This window comes from Protopterus annectens, chromosome 3.part1 (assembly GCF_019279795.1).
Source record: "Protopterus annectens isolate FY-2018-M chromosome 3.part1, PAN1.0, whole genome shotgun sequence".
NCBI classification, from domain to species: Eukaryota; Metazoa; Chordata; order Ceratodontiformes; family Protopteridae; genus Protopterus; species Protopterus annectens.
Genome location: NC_056732.1, coordinates 1,732,881,273 through 1,732,906,587, shown reverse-complemented (window position 1 = coordinate 1,732,906,587; position 25,315 = coordinate 1,732,881,273). Strand labels below are relative to the sequence as shown.

General features: G+C 42.1%; 1 protein-coding gene across 1 annotated transcript in view; it reads right to left on the bottom strand.

Annotated features, from left to right (window-relative positions):
- LOC122798649 (zinc finger protein 615-like) overlaps positions 1-25,315 on the bottom strand; it is a 386,097-nt gene that overhangs the window by 221,537 nt on the left and 139,245 nt on the right. Inside the window, exon 2 of the mRNA XM_044067732.1 lies at positions 15,574-15,700. Within this exon, the coding sequence (XP_043923667.1) occupies positions 15,574-15,700 (127 nt within the window). The remainder of the gene's footprint in view (positions 1-15,573; positions 15,701-25,315) is intronic.

Sequence of the window (25,315 nt, the reverse complement as noted above, 5' to 3'; positions counted from 1 at the left end):
GCACCTTGTGTCTGTAAGGTAAACACCTTAACCATTATGCCAACCTCCCACCCCAGTGTTTGCAGCTGAGGATGCAAAATCTGCCCCTCCTGCTGGGATAACAGGGAGGGGGTCTGGTGTAGGTGCCAGGGTGGCACTGCTGTCAAACTGCATAAGAGTGGGCACCAGTGCTGGCATGGCCAGTCTGGTGCAATAAGGATTGTCCTTAGTCTGTCCTGCTTGATCTTGAGTAGTACTTTTGAGAGGAGTGGCAAGGGGGGAAAGGCATACATTGAGAGGTTTTCCCATGTGAAGGTTAGGGCATCCACTTGCCATGCTTGGGGATTTCTGGTGCAAAATTTGCTGAATTGATGGTTTTGGGGGGAGGCAAAGAAGTCCACCTCTGGTGACCCCACCTGTTGATTAGAAGTTTGAATGAGATGGGTTCCAGTTTCCACTCGTGTGGGTCCAGGAGATTTCTGCTTAAGTCATCTGCCAGTGAATTTTGTATGCCTGGCAGGAATTGAGCTTGCAGGTGCATTTGGTTGCTCAAGACTGTGTTCAACTAGGCTATAGCTAACCTGCTGAGTGGGTAGGAATGAGTTCCCCCTGCTTGTTTATGTACCACATAACTGTGGTGTTGTCCATCTTTATCATGAGTTGTCCTGGAAGGATAAGGTATTTGAAGGCTGTCAGAGAATTCTGTACAGCTAACATTTCTTTTTGATTGATATGCTGGTGAATTTGTCCTAGGCGCCATTTGCCTTGAATGCATTTGCCTGCCATGTAAGCCCCCCCCATGCATAGTCTGATGCATCTACTGTCAGGGTTTGGATGGCGAGGGGTTGAGTGAAAGGAAGTCCCTCTTTGTGGTTGCAAGCCTCTGCCCACCAAAGGAACTCTGCCCTTAGACAAGGAATGATAGGAATCAGTGTTTCCATGTTCTGAGAATGTTGACACCAGAGACATTTTCAGTACCACTGAAGTTTCCTCATATGCAGTCTTGCATATAAAATTAGTAGAATGCATGAGGACATGAACCCTAGGGCTTGCAGTGTTTTTCTTGCTGATAGCTGGGTTTTGGTGGCTATAAGTTTGAAGTAATTTGTCAAATGAACCTGCTTTTCTGAAGTTAGGCATGCCATCTGGGAAGTTGTGTTCAAGCTTGCTCCCAGGAATACAATCTTTTGGTTGGGCACCAGATGTGAGTTCTTTTTGTTGATGGTGTACCCCAGAGAGGTTAGAAGTCTCTTTACAAATGTCAGGTGCTGAAGTAGCAATTCCTGACTGTCTGCCTGAATCAGGCAATTGTCCAAGTATGAATAAATTTTAATATTTCTCTGCCTGTAGTATGCAATGGCTGGAGCCAGGCACTTTGTGAACACCCTGGGTGCAGTAGATAGGCCAAAGGAAAGTGCAGAGAACTGATAATGCATACAGCCTGCCCTGAAACGTAGATATTTCCTGCAAGCTTCCCTTATGGGGATGTGCAGATAAGTTTCTTTTAAGTCTAGGGTGACTAGCCAGGAGTCCTTGGCTAGCATAGGAAGCAGCTGTTGTAGTGTAAGCATTCTGAATTTTGGGACCACCAGGATGGTGTTGAGAATGGACATATCCAGGATAGGGCACCATGAGCTCTCTTTTCTGGGCACCAGGAACAGTCTGGAGTAGAAACCCTGTCCCCTTTGCTCTGTTGGAACAGGATGAATAGCCCTGATACTGAGAAGAGAAAGTACTTGCTTTTGAGCCTCTGCCCACTGGTTTGGAGGAAGGTCTGGCAACCCGCTTGGGGTTGGCAGTGAGTGGAAGTAGAATCTGTAATCATGGGATACAATATTTAGGACCCATCCGTCCTGGGTAATGGACATCCAGTTTTTTGCATGCTGGGCGAGTTTTCCTCCTAGGGGTGCAAGTACTTGGGCATGGCTGGGAAGGATGATAGAAAAGTCATTATAAACTTTTTCCATAACGGGGTGGCTTACCACTCCCTGTTTTTGAGGTGGGGGCACTTCATTGCTTAGATCTCTGCATACCTTGAGACTGTAGTCTTGGTGGTCTGTTGCCCCTGGGTTTGGACTGAGAAGGCCTGGGAGGGACTGGAAAGGATCAGTTTTTAGAAGGCCAGTGCCTACTGAATCTAGGTGGCTGTACCTGTAAGAAATCTTTAACAGTTTGCATAGATTTAGCTTTTTCCTGCATCTTTTTAAGAACTTCTTCTGCTTTTGTGCCAAAGGAATGTTCCAGGTGTAATGGAGCTTCTAGTAATTTTGCTTTGGCATGGTCTGGCAAGATTTGTTCCTTCAGCCAAGCAGGCCTTCTCAGTACAGACCCAGTGACAGCAGCCCTGCAAGATGCTTCTAAAGCATCAAAACCACACTGCAAAGGATATTTACCAACTTGGTTTGCAGAATGCATTAACTCTTATAAATCTTTATTTTCTGCACAATCTGGAAGCAACAACATTTTTTTTGTTTAATTAGTTCCATAATATGCTGCTGGTACTTCAAGATGTGAAACTCGGAATTTAAAGCCCTTATGGCAAGAGTTGCAGAGATATATACCTTCTTACCCCATCTGTCTAAAGCTCTAGAATCCCTGTCTGACGGGGTAGGGTTTTTGGTTGTAGTAGCCTTAATACCTTTAGGTCCCTGTGAAATGGTCTCTGGATCTGTAGTGGGATTCTTTGTGTGAGTCAGGTACTCTGTAGTACCTGTCAGGCTTTCTAGGAGCTGGTGGTAAAGTATCAGGAGTAAGACTGGATTCCATGAAGACATCATCTACAATATCCAGGACAGGGGGTATAGCTAGAGGCCTGTGCTGAGGCAAGTCTAAACATTCTCTGAGTCTCTTTTTGAACTGTGGGTAGTCCTGGCATTCCCAGCAGAAATGCTCTCTTAAGGTATGCAAGGTTTCTTACTGGGGAGTCTACAGCCGGTACTCATTGCCCTAAATGTGTAACTGAGCAATAGTTATCCTAAATTGCCTCATTAGCATAACTACAATGCTACAAGCCTAAAACAGATTGATATAAACACACAATTGCCAATGTCATGCCTGTCTTGTTAATGAATCTTCTAATTGTACTGCATCCGAATCCTGAATAAAATCATTACATTGCTCTATACAGTGAAGAATATCTCCTATGGCAAGGATCTTGATGTCAGTGTCATGTGGAGAGAGTGGTAGGTTTTTTACTAGGGGGTTGACTAACAGTAACCTGCTGACAAGGGGAGGAAGAGCATGGTTAACCCTTGTCATGGCTCTACACATTAAATAATTATATTGGCCAATAAGGTACGGAGGTGTTGTTTATCTGCAGTGATAAGGGTACACATGTCAGTGGAAAGTGGGGAGGATGATTAGATACCTATATAGGTTCATATTTTCATAGGCAAGTACTAGGCTATCTGCCTTTGTGGATTATTTTAAGCCTAGCTGCTCTTGTGGATCACTTTAAGCCTAGCCAGCCACCCTGTACCTATTGTCTGTGAGGTAAACAACTTAAACATTACACCAACCTCCAACTCGACATAACTTTATTATTGGGGGTGCCCCACAGCAACTTGCCGACAGGAGGGATGGGGAGCACAGGAAGGGTTGAAATGAATGACAGAAGACAGGCACAGACACAAGCAGCAATAGCCCATCATATGTATGATTGAGGGGCTGTGTGAGGTGTAGTGTGCTCCCTGGTAAGTGACTGAGGCAGAGGTGGACATGTTGCAAAACATAACCTCTGTATACTTAGCTCAGATATAGCATACAGTGATATGAGGTGGGGCAAAATGGGATGAAAGTACAGTTGTGTACACTTAACATAAATGTAGATGTTCGAGTGTATTCAGTGTTGCAGTCATTACATTTGGGTAATCCTGCTGGCAGGTTGCCCTCAGTCGGCCTGAATTCCAAAGTCTTGGGTCCTGCATCGGTTGCTGTCACCCCTTCCCTGATGTCAGGTCATCAGGGGTATAAATGCCATTTTCTTCAGTTTTTTTTTTGCCCCAGATGTCAGGTGCCCCCAAAAGGATAGGCTAGGTATATATATATATATATATATATATATATATATATATATATATATATATATATATATATATATATAAAACATACATGCAGCAAAATAAACTTTACCTTCATCTACAAGCAAATACACCACATAGGTTGTATAGATCAGAGAAGTAAAGATAAGTTCCAGCAGAAATAGGGGGGAATGGCGGGTGGGTAACCTGGACTGTAACAGTGAATACACTCGAACAACTACATTTTATTTATTTATTTATTTATTTATTTATTTATTTATTTATTTGCAGTTGGTTTACCAGGATAGTCCATTGGGCTAATAAGAACCAGTTTTCAATGGAGTCCTGGGGAGAAAAGCTCCAAAACAAAGGTTACAAAAAGATTACAGCAGTTTACAATTTCAATCATTTGTAAGTTAAAGACAAAGCTTTAAAACAGTGGTAACAAAAAGATTACAGAAGTTAACAATTTCAGTCATCTGTGGGTTCAAGACAAAACAAAGATTAAGCAGTTACAATGCAATTTTTAGTTTCATTTTGTAGAAAACTAAGATTTAAGCAGGTGCAATAAAAATTGTTAGGTTAAAAGTTATAATTTTGTAGAAAAACAAAGCATTGCTGCAGTAAATATATAGTTTCTTGAGTGGAATAGTAGGATTAGAGAATTATAAGATGTCATTACAGTTGACTTATTATTTGGTGTCTGGTAATACATGATTAAGTAGCCTGCAGTAAGTGGAGAATAGGCTATGAGGGGTGGGAGCAGGAGCATTCCCATGAGGATGTTAGATGTGAGTGCAGTGATTTTTTATAAGCAGGGATGTTGGTGGCGATACGGATGGAGGGAGGAAGGGAGTTCCATAGGTGTGCCAGGGCAAAGGACAGGAGGTTTTGCCCTGGGGAGTGAAGGGGTTTGTACAGTTCTATTAGGTTTTGGTTATTAGATCTTAGGAGTCTTTGTGGTAGGTGCATTTTAAAGGTAGAGCTGAGAGAGGGACAGAGGGAGGGATGAAAAATTAGTTTGTGAGCAAAAGTGAGCTGAGTATAGGAGAGATCGTTGGGAAGCTCTAGCTCTATTTATGGTAAGTGTACACAACTGTACTATGTTCTTCGTGTTTCACTGTTGCAGTCATTACATTTGGGTAGAGTCCCAAAGCTATGGTTGGGGAGCTGGAGCTAAACAATATTAGGAGCGGCTATGAGGCCCTGCAGAACTGCAGTGACAAAGCCTGCTCTGGATTTAGAGTAAAGTGGCAGATTGTAATGCTTTGTAAAGGTGTGCACTGAATTCCAAGTAGCAGCCTCTAAAATGTCTTTGGTTGGTACTCCCCTGAGAAAGGCTGCCGAAGTGGCTGCCGCTCTGGTTGAATGTGGCCTAATGCCCTTAGGCACTGGCTTGCCTTGCTGGGAGTAGCAGAAATGAATGCAGTGACCTATCCACTTTGAAATAGTCTGCTTGGAGATAGCCTTTCCTTGTGATCCTGCAGCATATGCCACTAGTAATTGTTCTGTCTTTCTGAAAACTTTAGTTTTGTCCAAATAGAATATAAGTTGTCTGTGTATGTCCAAAGAATGCAGAATTTTCTCCCCCTTGTTCTGTGGATTTGGATAAAAAGTTGGCAAATGAATAGTTTGGTTAAGGGCTACACTGGACACCACCTTAGGCATAAATGTAGGGTTTGTCCTCAGAGAGACCCTGTCTGGATAAAAAATGATAAAAGGTTCCACAGCCATGAGAGCCTGTAGCTCTGACACTCATCTTGCAGAAGTTATTGCTAGGAGCAGAGCTGTTTTCCAAGATAAGAACTTTATATCCGCAGTAGCAGCTGGTTCAAAAGGAGGTAGGGTGAGTTTTTCCAGTACATAATTGAAGTCCCATGCAGGCATTGGCAGTCTCCTTGGAGGCCTTAAATTTTTGGCTCCTCTGAGGTACTGCCTTAGTAAAGGATGTGAAAAGAGTGGTGGCTCTGTATTGTAATGAGCCGAAATGGCAGAGGCATGAATTTTAATTGATGAAAAAGATAGGCCTTTGTCCAGCATCTCAGTTAAGTAGTGCAAAATCTGAGGAATATTTGGTACAGCTGTGTCAGTTCCTTGAGCTTGGTTCCAAGCACAAAATCTCTTCCATTTTCCAGCATAGTATTTTCTAGTACTAGGCCTTCTGGCTTCCAAAATGACATCCATCACAGCTTTAGTGAGAGGTGTGAATTAATTGACTTTTAGATGTCAAATTAAGGTGGGATGTTGAATCAACAGAGGTTTTCCCAACACAGTTTAGTGTGCACAGCTGGCTTAATGAGACAATAAATGATTTAGTGAGAGGTGTGCTTTGTATGGCTACATTATCTGCCATGCTGCCAGGTTTAGAGTCCAGAGTTGGCTGTGCAGAATCTGATTGTTTTGTTGGGAACAGTAGATGAGGTATTTAAGGTATTTAAGGTAAGGTCCAGGCTGGGCATTGAGACAAGTTCCTTAAGATCAGATACCAGTACTGGCGGGGCCAGTCTGGGGCAATCAGAATCATTTTTGGTTTTTCCTGTCTCACCTTTAGGAGTACCTTGGGGAGGAGAGGCAGTGAAGGAAAGGCCAATTGAAAGATAAGGCGTCCACTTTCCATGCTTGTCTGTGATAAGTCCTTGTGCAGAATCATTTTAGTTGATAGTTGTGAGGGGAGGCAAATAGATCTATGTCCGGGCGTCCCCATTTCTTTGTTATCATGCTGAAGACTTGTGGATCCAGGTGCCACTCGTGGGGATCCATGAGGTTTCTGCTTAGTTCATCTGCCAGAGTACTGTCCTTTTCTGGCAGGAATTGTGCCTGCAGATGAACTTGGTAAGTCAATGCTGTGTCCCATAAAGTCATGGCTAGTCTGCAAAGGGGGTAAGAATGCATGTCCCCTGCTTGTTTATGTACCACATGACCGTGGTATTTTATGTCTTTATCAGTAGTTGTCCCGGATGAATTAGGTCCTTGAAGGCTGTCAGGGCATTTTGAACAGCTAGAATCTCTTTTTGCTTTATATGTAGATGCATTTGACTTGAGGACCAGGTGCCCTTAATGCTTCTTCCTGCCATGTGGGCCCCCCAGGCATAATCTGATGCATCCGTTGTTAGGTTCTGCCTGGCTGGGGGAAGTGAGAATGGCTGTCCCTTGTTTTGGTGACAAGCCTTTGCCCACCATCAAAACTCCTGTTGCAGGCAGGGAATGAGAGTAATCATTGTTTTCAGGCTGTGGCAATGTTGTGTCCAGACACTTTTTAGGTACCATTGAAGTTTCCTCATATGCAGTCTTGCATATGGAATTAGTAGGATGCAGGATGCCATGAAGCCCAAAGCCTGCAGAATTTTTCTTGCAGATAACTGGGCCTTTGTTGCCATTTCCTTGAAATAGGTAGTCAGTTGCCTTTGCTTGTCTGGCGTGAGATAAGCCATCTGGGCAGTTGTATTTAAGCTTGCACCCAGGAATATTATCTCTTGAGAGGGTACTAGTTTTGATTTCTTTTTGTTGACTGTGTACCCTAGGCATGGTAAAAGTCTTTTCACAAACGCCAGATGCTGTAGTAGGATGTCCTTGTTCTCTGCTTGAATGAGGCAGTCGTCCAAGTAAGGATATATTTGTATTCCTCTTTGTCTGCAGAAAGCAATTACTGGTGCCAGGCACTTTGTGAAGACCCTGGGCGCAGTAGATAAGCCAAAGGGCAGTGCAGAAAATTGGTAATACTTTGAACCAGCCTTGAATCTGAGGTATCTTCTGCATGATTGTCTGAATGGGACATGCAGGTATGCCTCTTTTAGGTCTAAAGTGACCAGCCAAGCCTTTCTGCCCAGCATGGGCAGACACTGCTGTAAGGTCAACATCTTGAATTTTGGTATATCCAGGAAAGTGTTTAGAATAGATAGGTACAGTATTGGTCTCCATGTTTTGTCCTTTCTGGGTACCAAGAACAGTCTTGAGTAAAATCCTTATCCCTACTCTTGCTGTGGCACTTGTTGAATAGCCCCCATGTCCATGAGGGATGAGACTTGTTTTTGAGCCTCTGCTCATTGATTTTTTGGCAGGTCTGACCAACCGTGTGTCCTTGGCAGGGTATGGAAGTGAAACTTGTAGCCTTGTAACACTATGTTTAGAACCCATTTGTCCTGGGTTATAAAGTGCCAATTTGGAGAAAAAAAGTGCTAATTTCCCCCCCAGGGGTGCTGTCAGTAGATAAGTGCTTGGTGCTGGCAGGGGGAAGTCATTGGGACTGCTTCCTGTATGGTTGTGATTTGTCTTCTCCACTTTTGGAGGTAGAAGCTCCCCATTGCTTAGACCTGTACGAATCTTGCAGCTGGGATCTGCCTCTAGGGTGCCTGGATCTGCCCCTTTGAGGTCTGTCTGACACTGGAAAGGACCAATTCTTTGTAGGCCAGTGTATGCTAAACCTAGGTGGCTGTACTTGTAAAAAATCTTTGACTGTTTGCATAGATTTAGCTTTGTCCTCCATTTTCTTTAACACCTCTTCTGCCTTAACACCAAACAAGGTATCATGCTGTAATGTTGCATCTAATAATTTAGCTGTGACATGATCAGGCAGATTTTATTCCTTTAACCAAGTGTGCCTCCTAATTACAGAACCCATAACAGCGGCCCTGCAGGAAGCCTCCAGAGAATGAAAACCACATTACAAAGTATGCTTTCCAACTTGTTCAGCTGCATGCAATAAATCCTGCATTTATTTGTTATCTGCACATTCAGAATTTACCAACATTTTCTGTTTAAGCAGTGTCATGACATATTGCTGATATTTGAGCATATGAAATTGGCAGTTTAAAGCTCTTATAGCCAAGTTAGCAGATGTGTCATTCTTTTTTCCCCATCTATCCAATGCCCTGGAATATCTGTCAGACGGGGTAGGGTTTTTTGCAGTGGAAGCCTTAACCCCTTTGGGACCCTGAGAAATAGTTTCTGGGTCTGCAGCAGGGTTTTTAAAGGAATTTATGAGAGTCAGGAACCCTGTAGTATCTGTCAGGCTTAACAGGAGCTGGAGGTAAGGATTCAGGGGTCAGACTAGACTCTGAAAACACATCATCTACAATATCTAGCACAGGAGGAATAGCTAGAGGCCTATGTTGAGGCAGTAGAAGGAAGTCCCTGAGCCTCTTCTCAGATTCTGAAAAATCTTGGCTCTACCAGTGGAAATGCTCCCTCATGGTATGCAAGGTTTCCCCAAAGAAATAGTCCTCAGGAGGAGAAGCTGAAGGAATAGATTCTTCAGCATCAGAATCCTCAAAGGGGGGAAGAGAACATTCCTGATCAGAAGAAGAATCAGAGGAATTGGAAACCTGATCTGAAGATTCATAGTCTGTGTCTTGCCTAGGCCTCTTATCAGGAGGGGGAAGGGAACCCCTGATCAAGGTAATTAAGTCTTCTGCCCTTATGAGCATCTGTTTTTTGGGCATGGAAGCCTGTCCATGTAGCTGCTGAACTTGTTTCTTTCATTTTAAAGGTGCTTTAGTCTTTGCCTTTGAAGCTGAAGTCGGTTTAATGTATAATTGCTCATGTCTGAATACACCCTCAGAAGTCGATGCCTGCTCAGCGGTTCTGGACCCATCTGAGGGAATAGTCTCTGAGGCTCCAATACCTTGAGTCTCAAGTGACCTGACCGAATCCATGTGGGTGTCGGTAGCGGCTTGCAACTCTAAAGTAGAGGGCTTCAGGGGCTGCGAAAGCGCCTCACTGAGAACCGGCGAACCAGCGGCTGGCTTAGGAAAAGCTTCATCGTCGGTTTTGGACCTCAGTTACCTGTCTTTTTCTTTTTCTTTGCGCTTTTTGTGAAATCCGGTAGTCGGATGGCTCTCCGACGACATTGTATAATTATATTTGTGCCCAAAAAGCTTAGTGCAAAATCGTACCGACGCTTAATAGTGCGTTGGGTAAATCTGGCACAAAACCGACAACTAGAAATGTCGTGGTCAGGGCCTAGGCAAGGAATACAGTAAGAATGAAAGTCCTTATGAGGTATTTGCTTCCCACAAGAAATACAATTATTAACTTTTTCTGACATTGGTCTGGAGCAAGAAAGTTTCCCCAACTGGGTACTTAGCTTTTAATGAAGACTTTGGATCTGAAATTCGAGAACGAAAATCTCTGGAGTCGGCCGACCGGCACTTGTGAACTGCTTCTGCTTCGGGCACCGTGCGGCAAGAAAGACTGAAGAAAATGGCGTTGGCTGCATCTTTTATACCCCTGATGACCTGATGTCAGGGAAGGGGCAACAGCAACCGACACAGGACCCAAGACTTTGGAATTCAGGCCAACTGAGGGCAACCTACCAGCAGGATTACCCAAATGTAATGACTGCAACAGTGAAACACGAAAAACATTAACAGATTCAGGACATGAGTTAGTATATGTGGCACATATTGGCTATGCATATGCATTGTTGAGCATAGGTTAATGTAAACAGATGACAAGGTGAATATCACAACACAGTCCATCCCCAGGCTGTCTACAGGACTAACATGGGGAAGTCGCCCGTGACACTGGGGGATGATGATAGGCATGGCATCTTATGCAGCTACTGCTGCTATACAAGTGCATGCTGCACTAGTTTGTGTCTGATCACTGACCACAGGGGTGTGTGTATTCATATTTACAAAAACATACATGGTGACAAAAGAGTTGATACATCTTGGGAAGTTTTCCCAGGAAAGACCAATGAGCTACTGCAGGCTTTCCATGAGCAAGGATGGTTGATTCCCACAAGACTAATACAGTCTTCTGGGAATGTGTATGTGGTGTGATCTGGCTGTGGATGTTAATGCAGTCAGTAGCTACAACAAATCTGCTCAACAGAAATGTTGTAGAATAACCTATACACCAGCACAAAGGAGCACATCATTGCACTGGAGAAAAAGCCTTGGATGGGGGTCTGTTTCCACAGATCACATTCACTGCCATGAAGGAGTTCCTCGTGTCTCCATCTGGGAACCTCCATGGCAAAGCCCAGGTTTTTTCTGAATTAGTATTTAACAGTATCACATACACTGATCCTGTTGACTTAGCCAACCTGCTAGCAGATAGGTTCAGTGCAATCCCCCCTCCATCCCCCCAAAGGCCTTTTTGACATCCCTGATACTTGTTCCGCACCTCACATATCCATAGAACCAATGTTACAGGCCCTATCCAAGGCAAAAAACACAGCTTTCATGGGACCTGATAGTATCCCAGGATGTATTCTGCACCCTCTCCAGCAAGAACTGATTTTGCCACTGAGAACCCTATTCAACCACAGCCTAAGTACTGGCTTCATTCAAGCAGAATGGAGAACCGCCATTGTAATCTCCTTGCACAAAAGTAGTGCCAGTAATGACCCTGGAAACTATTAGTTTGACAAGTCTGATCTGTAAAGCCATGGAGCGTATTATTATGGATCTCATAAAGAAGGACATAGGCAATCTCCAAGTACTTGACCCCACCCAGTTTGGATTCATCAAGGGCAGATCTTTCCTGTTGAACCTGGTCAACTTCTTTGAGACTGACACCAAGGCCCTGGATGAAAGAAAGTCGGTACATACAGCCTACCTTGACTTGGCCAAGGCCTTTGACACAATCCCCTACTTGGGCATCATCGAAAAGCTAACACAACATGGCATAAATCCCCATCTCATCAGGAGGGTGGCCAACCGGCTCACTGACAGGACCTTCAAAGTCAAAATAGGCACCTCCGCCTCCGATGGCAGACCTGCCACTAGTGGAGTTCCCCAGGGATGGGGCCTGGGTCCACTACTGTTTGGCATTTATTTCTCGGAGGGAGAAAAAAAGACAAAAGGCCTGTGGCTGACCAAGTTTGCCAAAGACTGTAAGTTGAGTGCTGTCACTAACTCCTCGAACAATGTTAACATACTGCAAGAGGGTCTCACAGCAACTAATGACTGGTGCCAAAGTCATGTCCACAAGCTGAATGCAAAAAAAAATGTATCATACCTTTCAGCAAAAACATGACCTCTACTGATTACCAAATTAACAGCAACTCCCTAAGCACACAACCTGTGGTGAGAGACCTGGGCACTCAGGTTGATAACAACCTCACATTTGACCATCATGTAGCAGCAGTGATCAGAAAAGCCTTTTACTTGGTTCATCTCATACGTAAAGGGATTGCATACAGAAAAAAGGAGGTTATTACCTCTCTATACTCCTCCCTCATTACACCAGTAATTGAGTATAATGCCCTGTTTGGGATGTACCTTTCCAAATATCTGCATCAACTAGAAAGGTCGCTGAAATACCTCACAATGACAATCCATGGCCTCCAACACCTGTCCTATGTGGACAGGCTCAAATCACTATCACTCTACTCGGTATTGTACAGATTGCTCAGGGGTCATCTGTGTCTCACCTACAAGGCAATCTCAGACCCTTCCTTACTAGAAATGTTCCATATCTGTAAGTCTAACTCCTTATGCACTACCTGCTCAAAAAGCCTGAACCTAATATGTGACATTAACAAAACCTGCTGGAGACAGCCTTCCCATACATGTTAAACAAAGCACCTCACTGACCCACTTCAAAAGCAACCTTGATGAGTGGATGGGAAAACCACAAATTTGTCCCAGGGGTTCCACCTGTGTCCCTCATTGACAGGGGCAACAGATGCTGGCTGAGGTTTCTTTTGGGGGATAAACTCTTGGCTAATCTTGTAAGGGCCCCAAGGCCATTAGTCTAGTACCGCCTATGAGCCTATGACCCTATGAAAAGAACCGTGTAAAGTGATAGAGGCCTGGATGTGGGAGATGGACTGGATGTAGCATTCCATGTCTCTCTTGGGGATGTACCAGGATGGCATTTCCTTATGTTAATAGTATAATTTTAAAAACCCTTGTACCTCAAATTGCATGATAAATAATGACCAATCATAAGTAACAATCAATAACATAATAAAACACTCATGTCCTTTTTCATTAGCATTACAAAAATCTAAAATCACAATATTAAATACTGAAATAACTAAAAATATTTCTGTTCAAATCTCTTAGTGCCTTAATTTAAGAAGTTTTACTTGACCCTGGAAAATTTGCAGCATTAAGTAGCAGCTGCCAGGAGAGCTCACAGCTCTCTATAACAAATTCTTTAATAAATCTACCTCAGAGGTCCAAACTTACCTGTTCCAATACAAAAAATGCAAAGTCAAGTCCCCCATATATCTCAATATGCTTGAATATTGGTATTTTTTGTTTTCCGAATATCATAATTATGTTCATAAAAAATTTCCCTCGATTTTCTACTAGTTTTTCCAACATAAAATGCTGGGCATAATTTACATTGAGCCAAATAAACCACACCTTTTGAATCACAAGAAAAATGGCTTTTAGATTAAATAGTTTTCCCTTAACAATAACACTAATGGTTTTCAAAATTAATGGACATTGGTGGCAATGGCCACTTTAAATATCCTATTTCCCTTGCATTCAAATCATTTTTAAAAGACCTATCTTTTTTCATATGTAACAATGTCTTTCCCCCAATGTTTTTAATTTTGTATTAACATTAAAAATAACTCAATTGTAATATAAATATCCAAAATTAGGTTATTATCCAAAGTGAAAGTGGTAATAAAGGATCTCTAATTTTTTCTGGGTCATATCAATACAATAAAAAGTAAGCAAGTGTTTGATTATTTTATTGATTGTTACTTATGATTGGTCATTATTTACAATGTGATTTGAGGCACAAGGGTTTTTAAATGAAATTAATGATTTTTTTTATTGTTCTGATGAAGTTCCAATGGCAGGAACAACAATATTTATTTATTAAGCTCCTATCCAAGTGCTGGACATTCTTTGCATTGCAGTAAGTGTTTTTGTACTTTGTGATGCTACTATACTGTGCCCTGCCCTCACTGCTGTGTGTTACATGGGTAGGTAAAGTCTGACACACAGCATGGTCAGTTAACACACTGTATGTGATGTTACTATACTATACTATGCTCTGCCTCACTGCTGTATTATACCTGATGCACAGCATGTCCAATTAATGCACACTACAGCACAGCATGAATATACTAATGTATTTTTTGTGTCTAGTCTTGTCCATAGTTTTCAACCACATGCTGTTTTGTTTGTTTGTTTTTTGCCAGTGCCCCAGCACATGGCATCTGCCTTTGCCTTTGTGCTCATGGTCTTCCCCAGCAGACAGCTTCACCAGCAGCTCCACAAAATGCCCCTCCTCTGCCACTGACACTGGTTTAGTCCTCCACTGGCAAGACACTGCTTTAGCTGTTTGTATACTACCATGTTGTGCAGAGTAAATATCCTGCTGCACAACTCCAGAACATACTGCAGTGCTCCCCCAGAGGAATCTAAACAGTTGAAGTGGGATTTCAATAAACCAAATAAATGCTGAACAATTATTCTACGTCAGCAATAGTGCAAAACTGTACTGTATCTCAGTCATGCTCTGTGAGTTCCATATCAGTGTCAAAGCAGTGGCTCCAGGTCAAATTCAGCAAAGCCAGAAGATGCCCCTGTGGGAAATCACCCTCTACAAATCAATGGTATAAGTGACATTTACCAGATATGGGAATCGTGAAATGCCTACACAATAAACAGGCACACTGTTTCTAGTACCCTAAGTGTTGCACACCATCTGGCAGTGACAGAGTAGAAATCCTTTAGGTTGATATACCAGTGAACATGTGGACAAGACAGGACCTTGATGGGAATGTGGGTGCAATCAGTGGACTCTAGTATCTTAGGGAAATTGTTCATTTTATAGGACACCCACATAGTGCTGTTTGTCTCCTTTGGCATCAGTAGGTATCACACATTCTTTTCCACATGTTGCAGCATAACACGAAGGAACTGGTGCAGCATTTATGATGAGGATGCCTGTGATATGCCCACTGTGTCCCCTGATGGCTGCTGGATGCTTCATGTATAACAGTCAGTGTTACAGCCCCGTTGTGGACATCTGTAGTTGGAACAACCCTTAGCATATACTGATTGGCTAACATAGAAGTTACTATCTTAGCCCAGCCACTGTCTCTGTTCACAAAGAAATGAAAGTGTAAAAACTCCCTGGCAGCCATGGGTCATCACACAACTTTTATGTATTTCTGAATCACTCTGACATGTTGTTTACTTTCATTTGCATACACAGTTGGGTTCATGACCATGACATTGCTCATTTCTACATTATTCTATGGTCATTTACATAAGATGGTGCCAGTACAATTTCACCCGATTGTATGATGGCTCTAACTGTCCTTGAATTGGCCCAACCCTGCATGTCACTACTCACACTGCATTTTCCTCAAATGCATTCTGCTATTTGTTTCTGAATATTGGAATAAGTTAATGGCTAGGTTTGTCTACCCTGTTTTTTGTGCAGTTGTGAAAAATAAAATATAATGAAAAACAAATATTTAAATAAGAAATAAACTAGATTTGATAAATCTATCATTTTAATTTTCAGAACTGAAAAAAAAATTACCATTTTCTACAAACAGTTTAAAACTTTTCTTCACATTAACAGCACTATTTCTACAGATAAGTGTACCCAACAAATACAGATGGCATGTCTAAGATCCCCTTACCTACAGAAATCATGTTCTCATAGTTCTGCACCATCACGTTCCTGTGTAGCTCTTTCTGCTGTTTACTTAACATCTTCCACTCCTCTCCTGAAAACTCAACAGCGACATCTGCAAGGCTTTGCGGAACCTGAAAGTGGAAATATTTACTTGTTCTGCATTTTGACTGTATGGAGAAGGGAGTTTAAAATTTTTCTAAATAAATGCAACTATGTTCAAAGCTGCCAAAGGAGCATTAGCTGCTAATGTGACAGAAGTTATTACCTTATTTTCTTCACTTTCACTGAAGGCTTTATAAAATCCACTCCTAAAAAAGATGAGTTAACAGCCAGAATGACATCTAATAATTCACATCCTGTAAAACAGCACTTAATTCAGAACAGTTCGAATAATAAACAGTGCAAGACATGAATTCATTAATCTGTAAAGGAAAATCAAATTATATGGTTTTATAACTTAGGGCATGTGACCTGCTGCATTCAGACTGACTCTGAAGGCCAGAAACACGAAGACAACATTTTCATTGCAGCTATTAAATTTTATGAAATCAATTCTGACAACCATTTTTTTGGAATGGGTCTTTGTCTCTGATTCTGATTCTATTTTAAACAGCTTTATTACATCATCACTTAAGAGGTCAGGTAATTCTGGCAAAGATGGAAAGTGCCCTAATATAGCTTCCATGCCTATTGTAAAATTGTTCTAACACAATGACCTGTGAGAAGTTACGCTGTACATACAAATGGTATATGCGACATGCGCTAGATGTAGGAATCATGTGAAATGCCTGCACAATGAACAGCCACACTGTTTCTCATACTGTGAGTGTTGTGAACCACCTGGGAATTGATGGAGTAGAAACTCTCCAGGCTTATACACCAGTGGCCATGTGGACCAGACGAGCCTTAATGGGAATGTGGGTGAAGTCAATGGCCCCTAGTTCCTCCAAGAAAATTGTCTATTTTACAGAACACCCACATTTATTTATTTTTATTTATTTTACATTTGTTTACCGGGCTGGTCTGACTGGATATATTTCCATTTTCAGCAGAGGCCCGGGGAGAAAAGCTCCACATAGAGACAAAACACAGTTGCGTTATACATATAAAAATAAGTAGCAGGTTAAACATGATTCTAGACTACATTACAGAATTCTACTTACATACCATGTAGAGAAACACAATTAAGTTGTAGCTATAGAAATACAAAATAGAAAGATTCTGTAACTTGTCTCCTAGCATAAGTGGGTATCACATATGCTTTACCACATTTTGCAGCATAACACCAAATAAATGGTGCACTATTTCTGATGTGGATGTCTGTGATATACCCACTTTTCCCCCAATGGCTGCTGGATGGTCCTGTAGCAATGGTAGTCAGTGTTATATATACTGTACTTAAGAGTCCCTAAGGATTAGTATTCCATGTATCCCACAGGATTCCATATAAGAAGAGCAAATGTCTAACAGATTTGTTGGCTTTGTGTGTGGGAGCATGAATATGCACACATGAGCAACCAGGAGTTGGTTTAAGGCTCAAAAGAAATACCATCAAAAACTATGAATGATATGGTAGCTGAGGTGGGAATGTCATATAGTACCCCATTCGAGAGAGCCCACCCCTACCTGTCAACTGTCCAGATTTTTGCCTCATATCTTTGGTAGAGTCCTCATAAAATTTGTGATTTTCTCACACAGCACTGGGATGATCTGAGGACTGAAGTCACTAAATAATGACATACATTTGAGTAAAAAGACTTCAGATATTATGGAAACCATGTTAACATAAACTTTATTACTCTAGAAATGTTCTAAGTTTAAAATAACAATAGCTAAAATCTGTCACCATTTTGGGGCCTTTGTCCCTGTGATGATGTGAGGTAGTGCCAGCTGTGCCAGGGAGAGTAAAGCAGTGCAAGTATCACTGATTTGTACAGATGCTTGTGTTAAAAATGTATTCGCAAAGTTGCTGTGTTAAAAATGTATTTGTAAAGTTGCTTGTGTTAAAACTGTATCAACAGTGAGTCCTTCTGGACAGAAAATTAATTTACATTTATATCATACTGTACTGTTTTAACTGCTGAAATGTATATAGTTTAACACGTAATACTGGAAGAGAAGAGGTTAATTTCAGTCCAGCTAACAATGAAAAATAACCTGAAATTAAATTACTTGGCCACAAAGATTGTATGATATAAATTTGATTGCAGCCAGAAACAAAATGTCTGGGAAAGCCAGGACTAGGAATCCTACTGTATTGTCCCTAGGGTTGAACTAATTGCTACCCTGGAAGGATGGAAAGTTTGTACTTTTTTATAGCTCCCAGATGCTGCAACATATCCTAGCAAAGCTCTGTGTATGTATTATGACACATATGTGCTAGATTCTGGTTCAGTTCCTAGTGAAGGAGATAGCGTGGGAACCAGAGTGAGGCGACCAGATGTGATGTCACCCTGCAGCCACTACTGAAACTGTATTTTAATACTAGTAAGAGATCTCACTCAGAATTGAGCAATCAGTTTGTGAAACCTGACAAAGAAGGACCACTCACCCACATCATCCTGCCTTGCTCTAGTAAGTGAACTACGGAACCAGAATTCTTTAGATTAGTCAGGAAGGAAATATAGTGATATTAGTTAAGTATTGTTTTTCTGTATCTGTGCAAATCTTCCCATCTGTGTTACCTTTAATATTTCCTGTGACTGAAACTCTGGTGCTTACTCTAAATAGACAATAAATAATAAAAGAACATGAAAATACTAGTAAATATATTTAAAACTTTTCATTGTGGCTAGTCTTTTTAGAAAATATTTAAGCGTTGAGAGTATTTGCATATATTTATTGGCACTTTGGTGCAATGCTCCTGAAAGTCTGGTGGTTTGGCTAACACCATCATTTGTACAAATATTAAAGAGTATTTGGTACCTTGGTAAAAGCCTTAAGAGTAGCTGGCAGGGGTTCTGGTGGCAGTGAAACTACCTTACTGCCTGGGCAGAAGGGGGCACAGCAGGTGGCTCTGTGTCAGCCTTTCCTAGGTGTGTGTGTGTGTGTGTGTGTGTGTGTGTGTGTGTGTGTGTGTGTGTGTGTGTGTGTGTGTGTGTGTGTGTGTGTGTGTGTGTGTGTGTGTATGTGTGTATGTCAGCTATTTGGGGCAGGGACACAAAGCACTTGTTTCACAGAAAGGGAGGACTTGGCTTGGAACCCCAGCTAAGGACTTAATTCTATAGCTGTGGCCAGTGTAGTCTCTTATGTGGGGCCTGTTGAGAGACAGAGGGAAGCCCAGCCCCAGGACAGGAGTATGTTCCCTGTTCACTCTTCAAGGAAATTGTGCTTGAAGCAGAGGGGTCTGCATCTGAAATTTCTGTGCATATCTATTTTGTTCCAAGTGAATGTCCCTCACCAGTGTAAGTGGTGATGATCAAGGCTCCTTTATTCCTGGCCCAGAGCAGGGATGTCACATACTGGTGAGCAGTGGTGTGGATACTGACCTTCTGTAGCCTGTATGCAGTTGTCACTAAAGGTGCGTACTCTCCACAGCCACAAGGTAAACTTTCAGAGATTCATTTTCACAACACTTTCATTTATGTTTTGTTAGTTTAGTTTAGTCAGGGAAAGAAGGCAAAGATGTCAGCAGAGGATTATGGCAAGCTGACAAAGAACCAGTTGGCCAAGTTGTGTGAAGCAAAGGACTGGTGCATGCCAACCTGACTAAAGAGGAAATGATTTCAGCCTTAGTCGCAGCTGCAGCTCAGACCAGCAACAACAAGGACAACTAGTTTGGTAATGGGGATGTGCAGCCCTCAGAAACATGACCGTTCACCTTTTCCTCAGAGGACTTAAAATCCATCTGGATTTAAAGAGACTTGAACAGAAGGCCAAATGTTTGAAAATAGAATCAGTGGATAGACTGCAGCATTTGGTGGCTGAAGAAAAAGGAGCAGCAGGGCAAACTTGAGAAGGAGATGCCGACTCTTTGCCAGGGTCATGGAGGTAATGGGAAAGGGAATAACAGAACCCCCAAAGCAGTAAAGGTCAGCAAATTTCTTCCACAGTTTACAGAGGGTGATAATTTTGATAGGTTTATTCATATACTTGAAAGAGTATGTGAACAGTATAATGTTGACCAACGGCTCTAGGTACAGTTCCTGCCTTACTCCATGGTAAAGCTGTAACTGCTGTTTCTAAATTGTCTAATACTGATTGTTTAAACTATGACAAAGTTAAACAATGTTTTAAGTTAACACCTGAAGCATACGTGAAAATGTTTCAGGAGCATAGACGCAAGGTACATAAAAGTGTATGTGATTATATTGCTGAGTTAAGCACTTATTTTCATATGTGGGTGAGGGGTGTCAGGTCACCACTTTTGAAAGGCTGGCAGACCTCTTAGTCAGGGAACAAGCCCTTAGCACTTTGCCTGAGGACAGGAAAATCTGGGTGGCAGACCACGAGTGTAACTCTGCAGATGAGCTGGGGAAGAAAGGGGATTTGTACTGCATAGGAAGGCAATACCCAGTGCTGAACATGGATATAATGGAACCCATGTGGGCAGCCTAAATCACCCCAACAGAGTCCACCAGTAACAGGGGAAGCCACTAGTTCAGGCACATAGCCATGATCAGGGATTAGATGTTTTAAATGTAACCAGATGGGCCATGCAGCATACAAATGTCCACTGACGCAAGGTGGAGAACAAAAGTTAAGGGAGCCAGCAATTGGGAACAACAACATGCCAGTGGTAAGTTGTCAGGAGACAACAGGGGTACCAGACTATCACTGGAGTTTATATCCTATCTTAGTGGATGGAAAATAGGCCACTACTAAGAGAGACAAAGCCTCTGACATAACCATTGTGAAGCCTGCAGTGGTTAAACAGGAGCAGTACTTGCTTGGGCAGTCCATTCCAGTCAGAGCTTTAGAAGGGACTCTATTCTAAATGCCTTTAGCCAGGGATCACCTAGATTAGGTAGGTGGCAAATGAAGCGAGCAAATAGGTATGTTTGAGGATATCCCTGTAAATGTCTTGATAGGGAATGATTTCATTAATGTAGTATCTTGTGTGCCTGTGGTTACATGCAATCAGGCTTGGAGACAGGCCTGTGGGTCTAATAACCCGGGGGAGACCCACACAGACTCCACACCTAAAGCCACAGCTGGTGGTGTGGGTATTTCAGGGAGAGGAGCTCCTGTAGCAGTGAGCCTGAAGGTGAGACACAGCTGGTGACAGGTAGTGGTGTTCCCTTGGATAGGGAGACTGCAAGAGGAGAGGTGAGAGACAATAGCCAGGCTGACAGTGAGGCACTGCTGTCAGAGTAGACCAAACTTCCTGTGGAAGGGGAGCTGGGAAGAGTCACAAAAGTAGAGCTGAGACAGGCTTAGCCCTCAGACCCTACATTACAAGGCTTGAGGGAGGTAGTCAAGGCGGTACCTGATTTTCAAGGAAAATGGGAATCTGTACACTGGAACAAAGGGTTACTGTATAGAGAGTGGACCCCTGAGGGAGTTCTAGAGCATGAGGTAATATAGCAGCTGGTAATGCCCAGAGACTACCATCTGCCACTTCTAGCCATAACCCATGACATTCCTTTTGCAGGTCATATGGGCATAAAGCATACCAAGAGATGCATTATGCAGAACTTTTATTAGATTAGGATTGCAAGGGATGTAACAGGGTACGGCAGGAAATGTGAGCAGTGCCAAAAAGTAGGCAAGGCAGGAGACAAGGTCAAAGATCCTTTGATGCCTTTGCCTGTGATTAAGGAGCCATTTCAAAGGGTAGCTATGGATATTGTTGGGCCTCTGAGTACCCCAAGTTCCACAGGTAATAAGTGTATCTTGGTGGTAGTAGATTTTGCTACTAGATACCCTAAGGCAATGGCTCTGTCCTCCATCGAGGCAGAGAAAGTGGCAAATGATTTGTTAAAGATTTTCATCGGGATAGGTTTCCTGAGAGAAACACTGACTGACAGAGGTGCCAATTTCGTCAGACCTGATGGCTTGTCTATGGGGGTGCTGTGGGTTGAAGCACCTTAAGACAACCCTCTTCCACCCCCAGACTAAAAGTCTTGTGGAGAGGTTAAATTCTACACTAAAGATGATGCTAAGTGCATTTTAAGACCAGTTTATTTATTTATTTATTTATTTTATTTTACATTTGTTGACTGGGCTAGTCTAGCTGGATACATGTCCTTTTTCAGTAGAGGCCCGCGGAGAAAAGCTCCGATGAAATGACAAGACATTTTTACACTTCAACTCACAATAGTAAGGATTAACATAGGATAAAAAAAACAATACAAAAGGCTGTACATGCTGAATATAGGACATACACATAGTATAAAGCAAGATTTTACTTGGTAGCATAATGAAGACAAGAGTTAAAGGTAGTGAACTCTGAGAAGGGGTGGAGTCAAAGGTGGAGAGGGGTCGATAAGTTAGTCTGGTTCGGAACAGGGGCATAACCAGTGTGATTTGAGATATTCTTTGAGATTATTTTTGAATTGATTAAGTGAGGTCAAATTTCTTAGGTGGATTGGAAGGGAATTCCAGGGTTTGCCAATGGAGTTAGCATAGAGAGCATCACCACTCATATTCTTTGATTTAATGGTGAGTATTTGAACACTACTTGAGGATCGAAGGCAGTTAAGATTGGTATAGGGGGTCAATATACTATTCAGTGATGGGGTTCTATCTGGATGGTTGATTATTTTGAAAGCTTCAGTTAGTTGATTGAGTTTGAGGAGATTGGGCAATTCCAACCAGCCTATTTTCTTAAGGTTAAGGCAGTGGTGGGTTCGATAAGGTGCTCCAGTTACAAATCTGGCAATATGATTATAGGCAACAGTAAGCATATTGAGTTCTCGCCTAAGAAAAGAGAGTACTGGGGAGGCATACAAGAGAGTGGAGAGGAGGTGTGAGCAATAGTAAGTTTGGTAGTGGGGGTTAGAAAGTTCTTTATTCTGTACATGGACCCGAGTTTCTTGTTAACAGTTTTAATAGTTTGGGTAATGTGAACGTCAAATTTGAGCTTATGGTCAATGGTGACGCCTAGTAGTTTGGTACTAGAGACAGGGTCAATGATGGTGCCATTGATGGATGCAACATGGAAGGAGATGTTGATTGGAATAGGAAGTTCTTTCACGGGGGGTGTGGATACAGAGGGGAAAAATAAAAGCAGTTTGGTTTTAGACGGATTGAGTAAGAGTTTCAGCTGGGAGAACCATTTTTCAACTATTGTAAAACAATGCTGAGTGGTTGTTTGTAGTTTTGAGAGAGAGGCATCCAAGCAGATCAGAGTGGAGTCATCTGCATATTGAATGCAGGTGGTTTTAGGGATGATAGAGTGGAGGTCATTTATAAATATGGAAAAGAGAAGGGGACCAAGTATCGAGCCCTGAGGAACACCAATGGTGTTTGGGAGCATGTCAGATAGCCTGTTATGCCATTGGACAGCTTGTTGCCTACCTGAGAGATAATCCTTGAACCAGCTTAGGGCTTGGTTGTCAAGATGTAGGTTGTCCAGGGTGGAGAGTAGAAGCTGGTGATTAACCATATCGAAGGCTTTCGATAGATCAAGAAAGAGGGCGGAGGAAATAAGTTTGTTATTGCGGTTCTTATTGATAGAGTCGATGAAGGAGAGTAGGGCAGTGGTTGTACTGTGGTAAGGGCGAAAGCCATGCTGGGAGTTAGATAAGAGATTATTGTAGGTTAGGTGGTGAAGGAGTTGTTTATGAACACATCTTTCCATAATTTTCGCTAGAGGGGATAATATTGCTATTGGTCTATAGTTGGAGGTTTCCATGGAGGTACCTCCTTTGTGAAGAGGTATAATGTATGAAACCTTCCAAATAGTGGGAATGGTAGCTTCAGTTATAGTCCTATTGATCAGGATAGATATGGGATAGGCGATTGCATCTGACGCGATTTGTAGGTATTCCGCTGGGAGGGGATCCGCTGCTGGTTTAAGTCTTCTTAGGAGGGTAGAAATATAGGTGGTAGAAACTGATTCAAGGCTAAAGGTGGGGGGGACAGGGGTATTCGTATGAGTGGAGGGAGTGGAGGAGGTAGTTAGCTGACTAGCTAGGGACTGGATGGTATCAGTAAAAAAAAGAGTTAAAGGTGTTGGCTATGTCTTCTGGGTCTATCCCTATTAGTTTATCAGGGGTAGGGGTGGTAGATTTACCTGGGTGGAGAAGGTTGTTAAAACCTGCCCAGAACTTCTTTGGGTTATTCTGGTGCTTATTCTGAAGGTGGCAGAAGTACTGTTTTTTGTCCTGAATAATGGCAGATTTGGTGGTGTTTCTGAGCTGTTGAAATTTGATGCGGTCTAGGGGGGTTTTGGTGGCTCTCCATTTATTCCAGGCCTGGTCGCGGAGTTTGATTTTGGTTTTGGTTTGACTAGTTAGCCAGGGAGCTATCCGTTCCTTGGATCTAATTTGTCGTTTTGGGGCATGAGAGTCAAGTATGTTAAGGAACATGTCATTAAAGTGGGAAACACTCTCCTGGAGGGGTAGGTTTTTTAGAATAGACCAGTTATAGGACTTGAGTTCTGCACGGAATAGTTGTGGGTCAAAATTCTTTTTTTTCTGACTATTCTGTATAAGGTGGGGTTGGTGGTTGGGCATTTATGTTTGATGATATAGGTAATAATGTGGTCACTAAGGTCGTTTGGGAGGGTCCCAGTGGTGTAATTTTGTGATTCCTTATTGGTAAGAATCCAATCAATGATGCTCTCTTTTTGTTGGGTATTGCCAATTCTAGTTGGGGACAGAAGATTTTGGGAGAATCCATGTAAGTTAATAGGATGTGGAGTTATGTGGGTGGCGCAGTCAGACCAATCTATATTGACGTCACCAAGGACTATGGTTTCTTGAGGGTAATTGGTGGATAACCAGCAGAGGGTTAGCTCCAGGTTTTCCGTGTTCTTCCCTGGTGGGATATAGATTCCTATTAGATTAATGCAGTTTAAGAGAGTGGGACAAATATTTGCCCAATCTGTTGTCTGCATACAGGGCGGTACCACAGGAATCCACAGGTTTTTCACCCAGTGAATTGCTATATGGGCATAGAATGAGAAGTCCTTTATTTATTTTTACATTTGTCAACCAGGTTAGTCCAACTGGGCACAGAGAGCCCTTTTTTCAGCAGAGACCCGAGGAGAAAAGCTCCAGGAAAGTAATTAAAAAAATAAAAAAAATAAGAATAATCTAACAATTCAAGTTGTAAGATACTTAACAGTACAAAAACAGAGAGAAGTATACAAATAGAAATATAACACAAGGCAAAAGAACAGTATTTTGAGAATGCAGTAGTAATTTGTTTGTTAAATTTGATTAGCGTTACGTAATTTGCAAGGAATGTAGCAATGCCTAAAAAAAAAAAAAAAAAAAAATCAGAGTAACATCATGACATAGTACAGCAAAGACGCATTTAATAGCATAGGGACTAACTGCAAGGAGAGTACTATATGTAGACAGTTTAGGTAGATACAAAGCACATATATTAATTGAGAGTAGAAGAAAAATGTATTATGTAATTTCCTAACAAGTGCAGATCCATGCATGTTGGAAGTGAATTTTTAGTTGCTTTTTTGGATTTGATTCATGATGAGTGGGAGATTAAGTGCGAATCCCACAAAGAATCTGTTGTTGCATATGTCCTCAACATCAGGACAAAGCTTAGGGAACTCATGGGATTGGCCCGGTAGAACCTGGCAGAAGCCCAACAGCAGAAAAAGGTCTGGTATGACA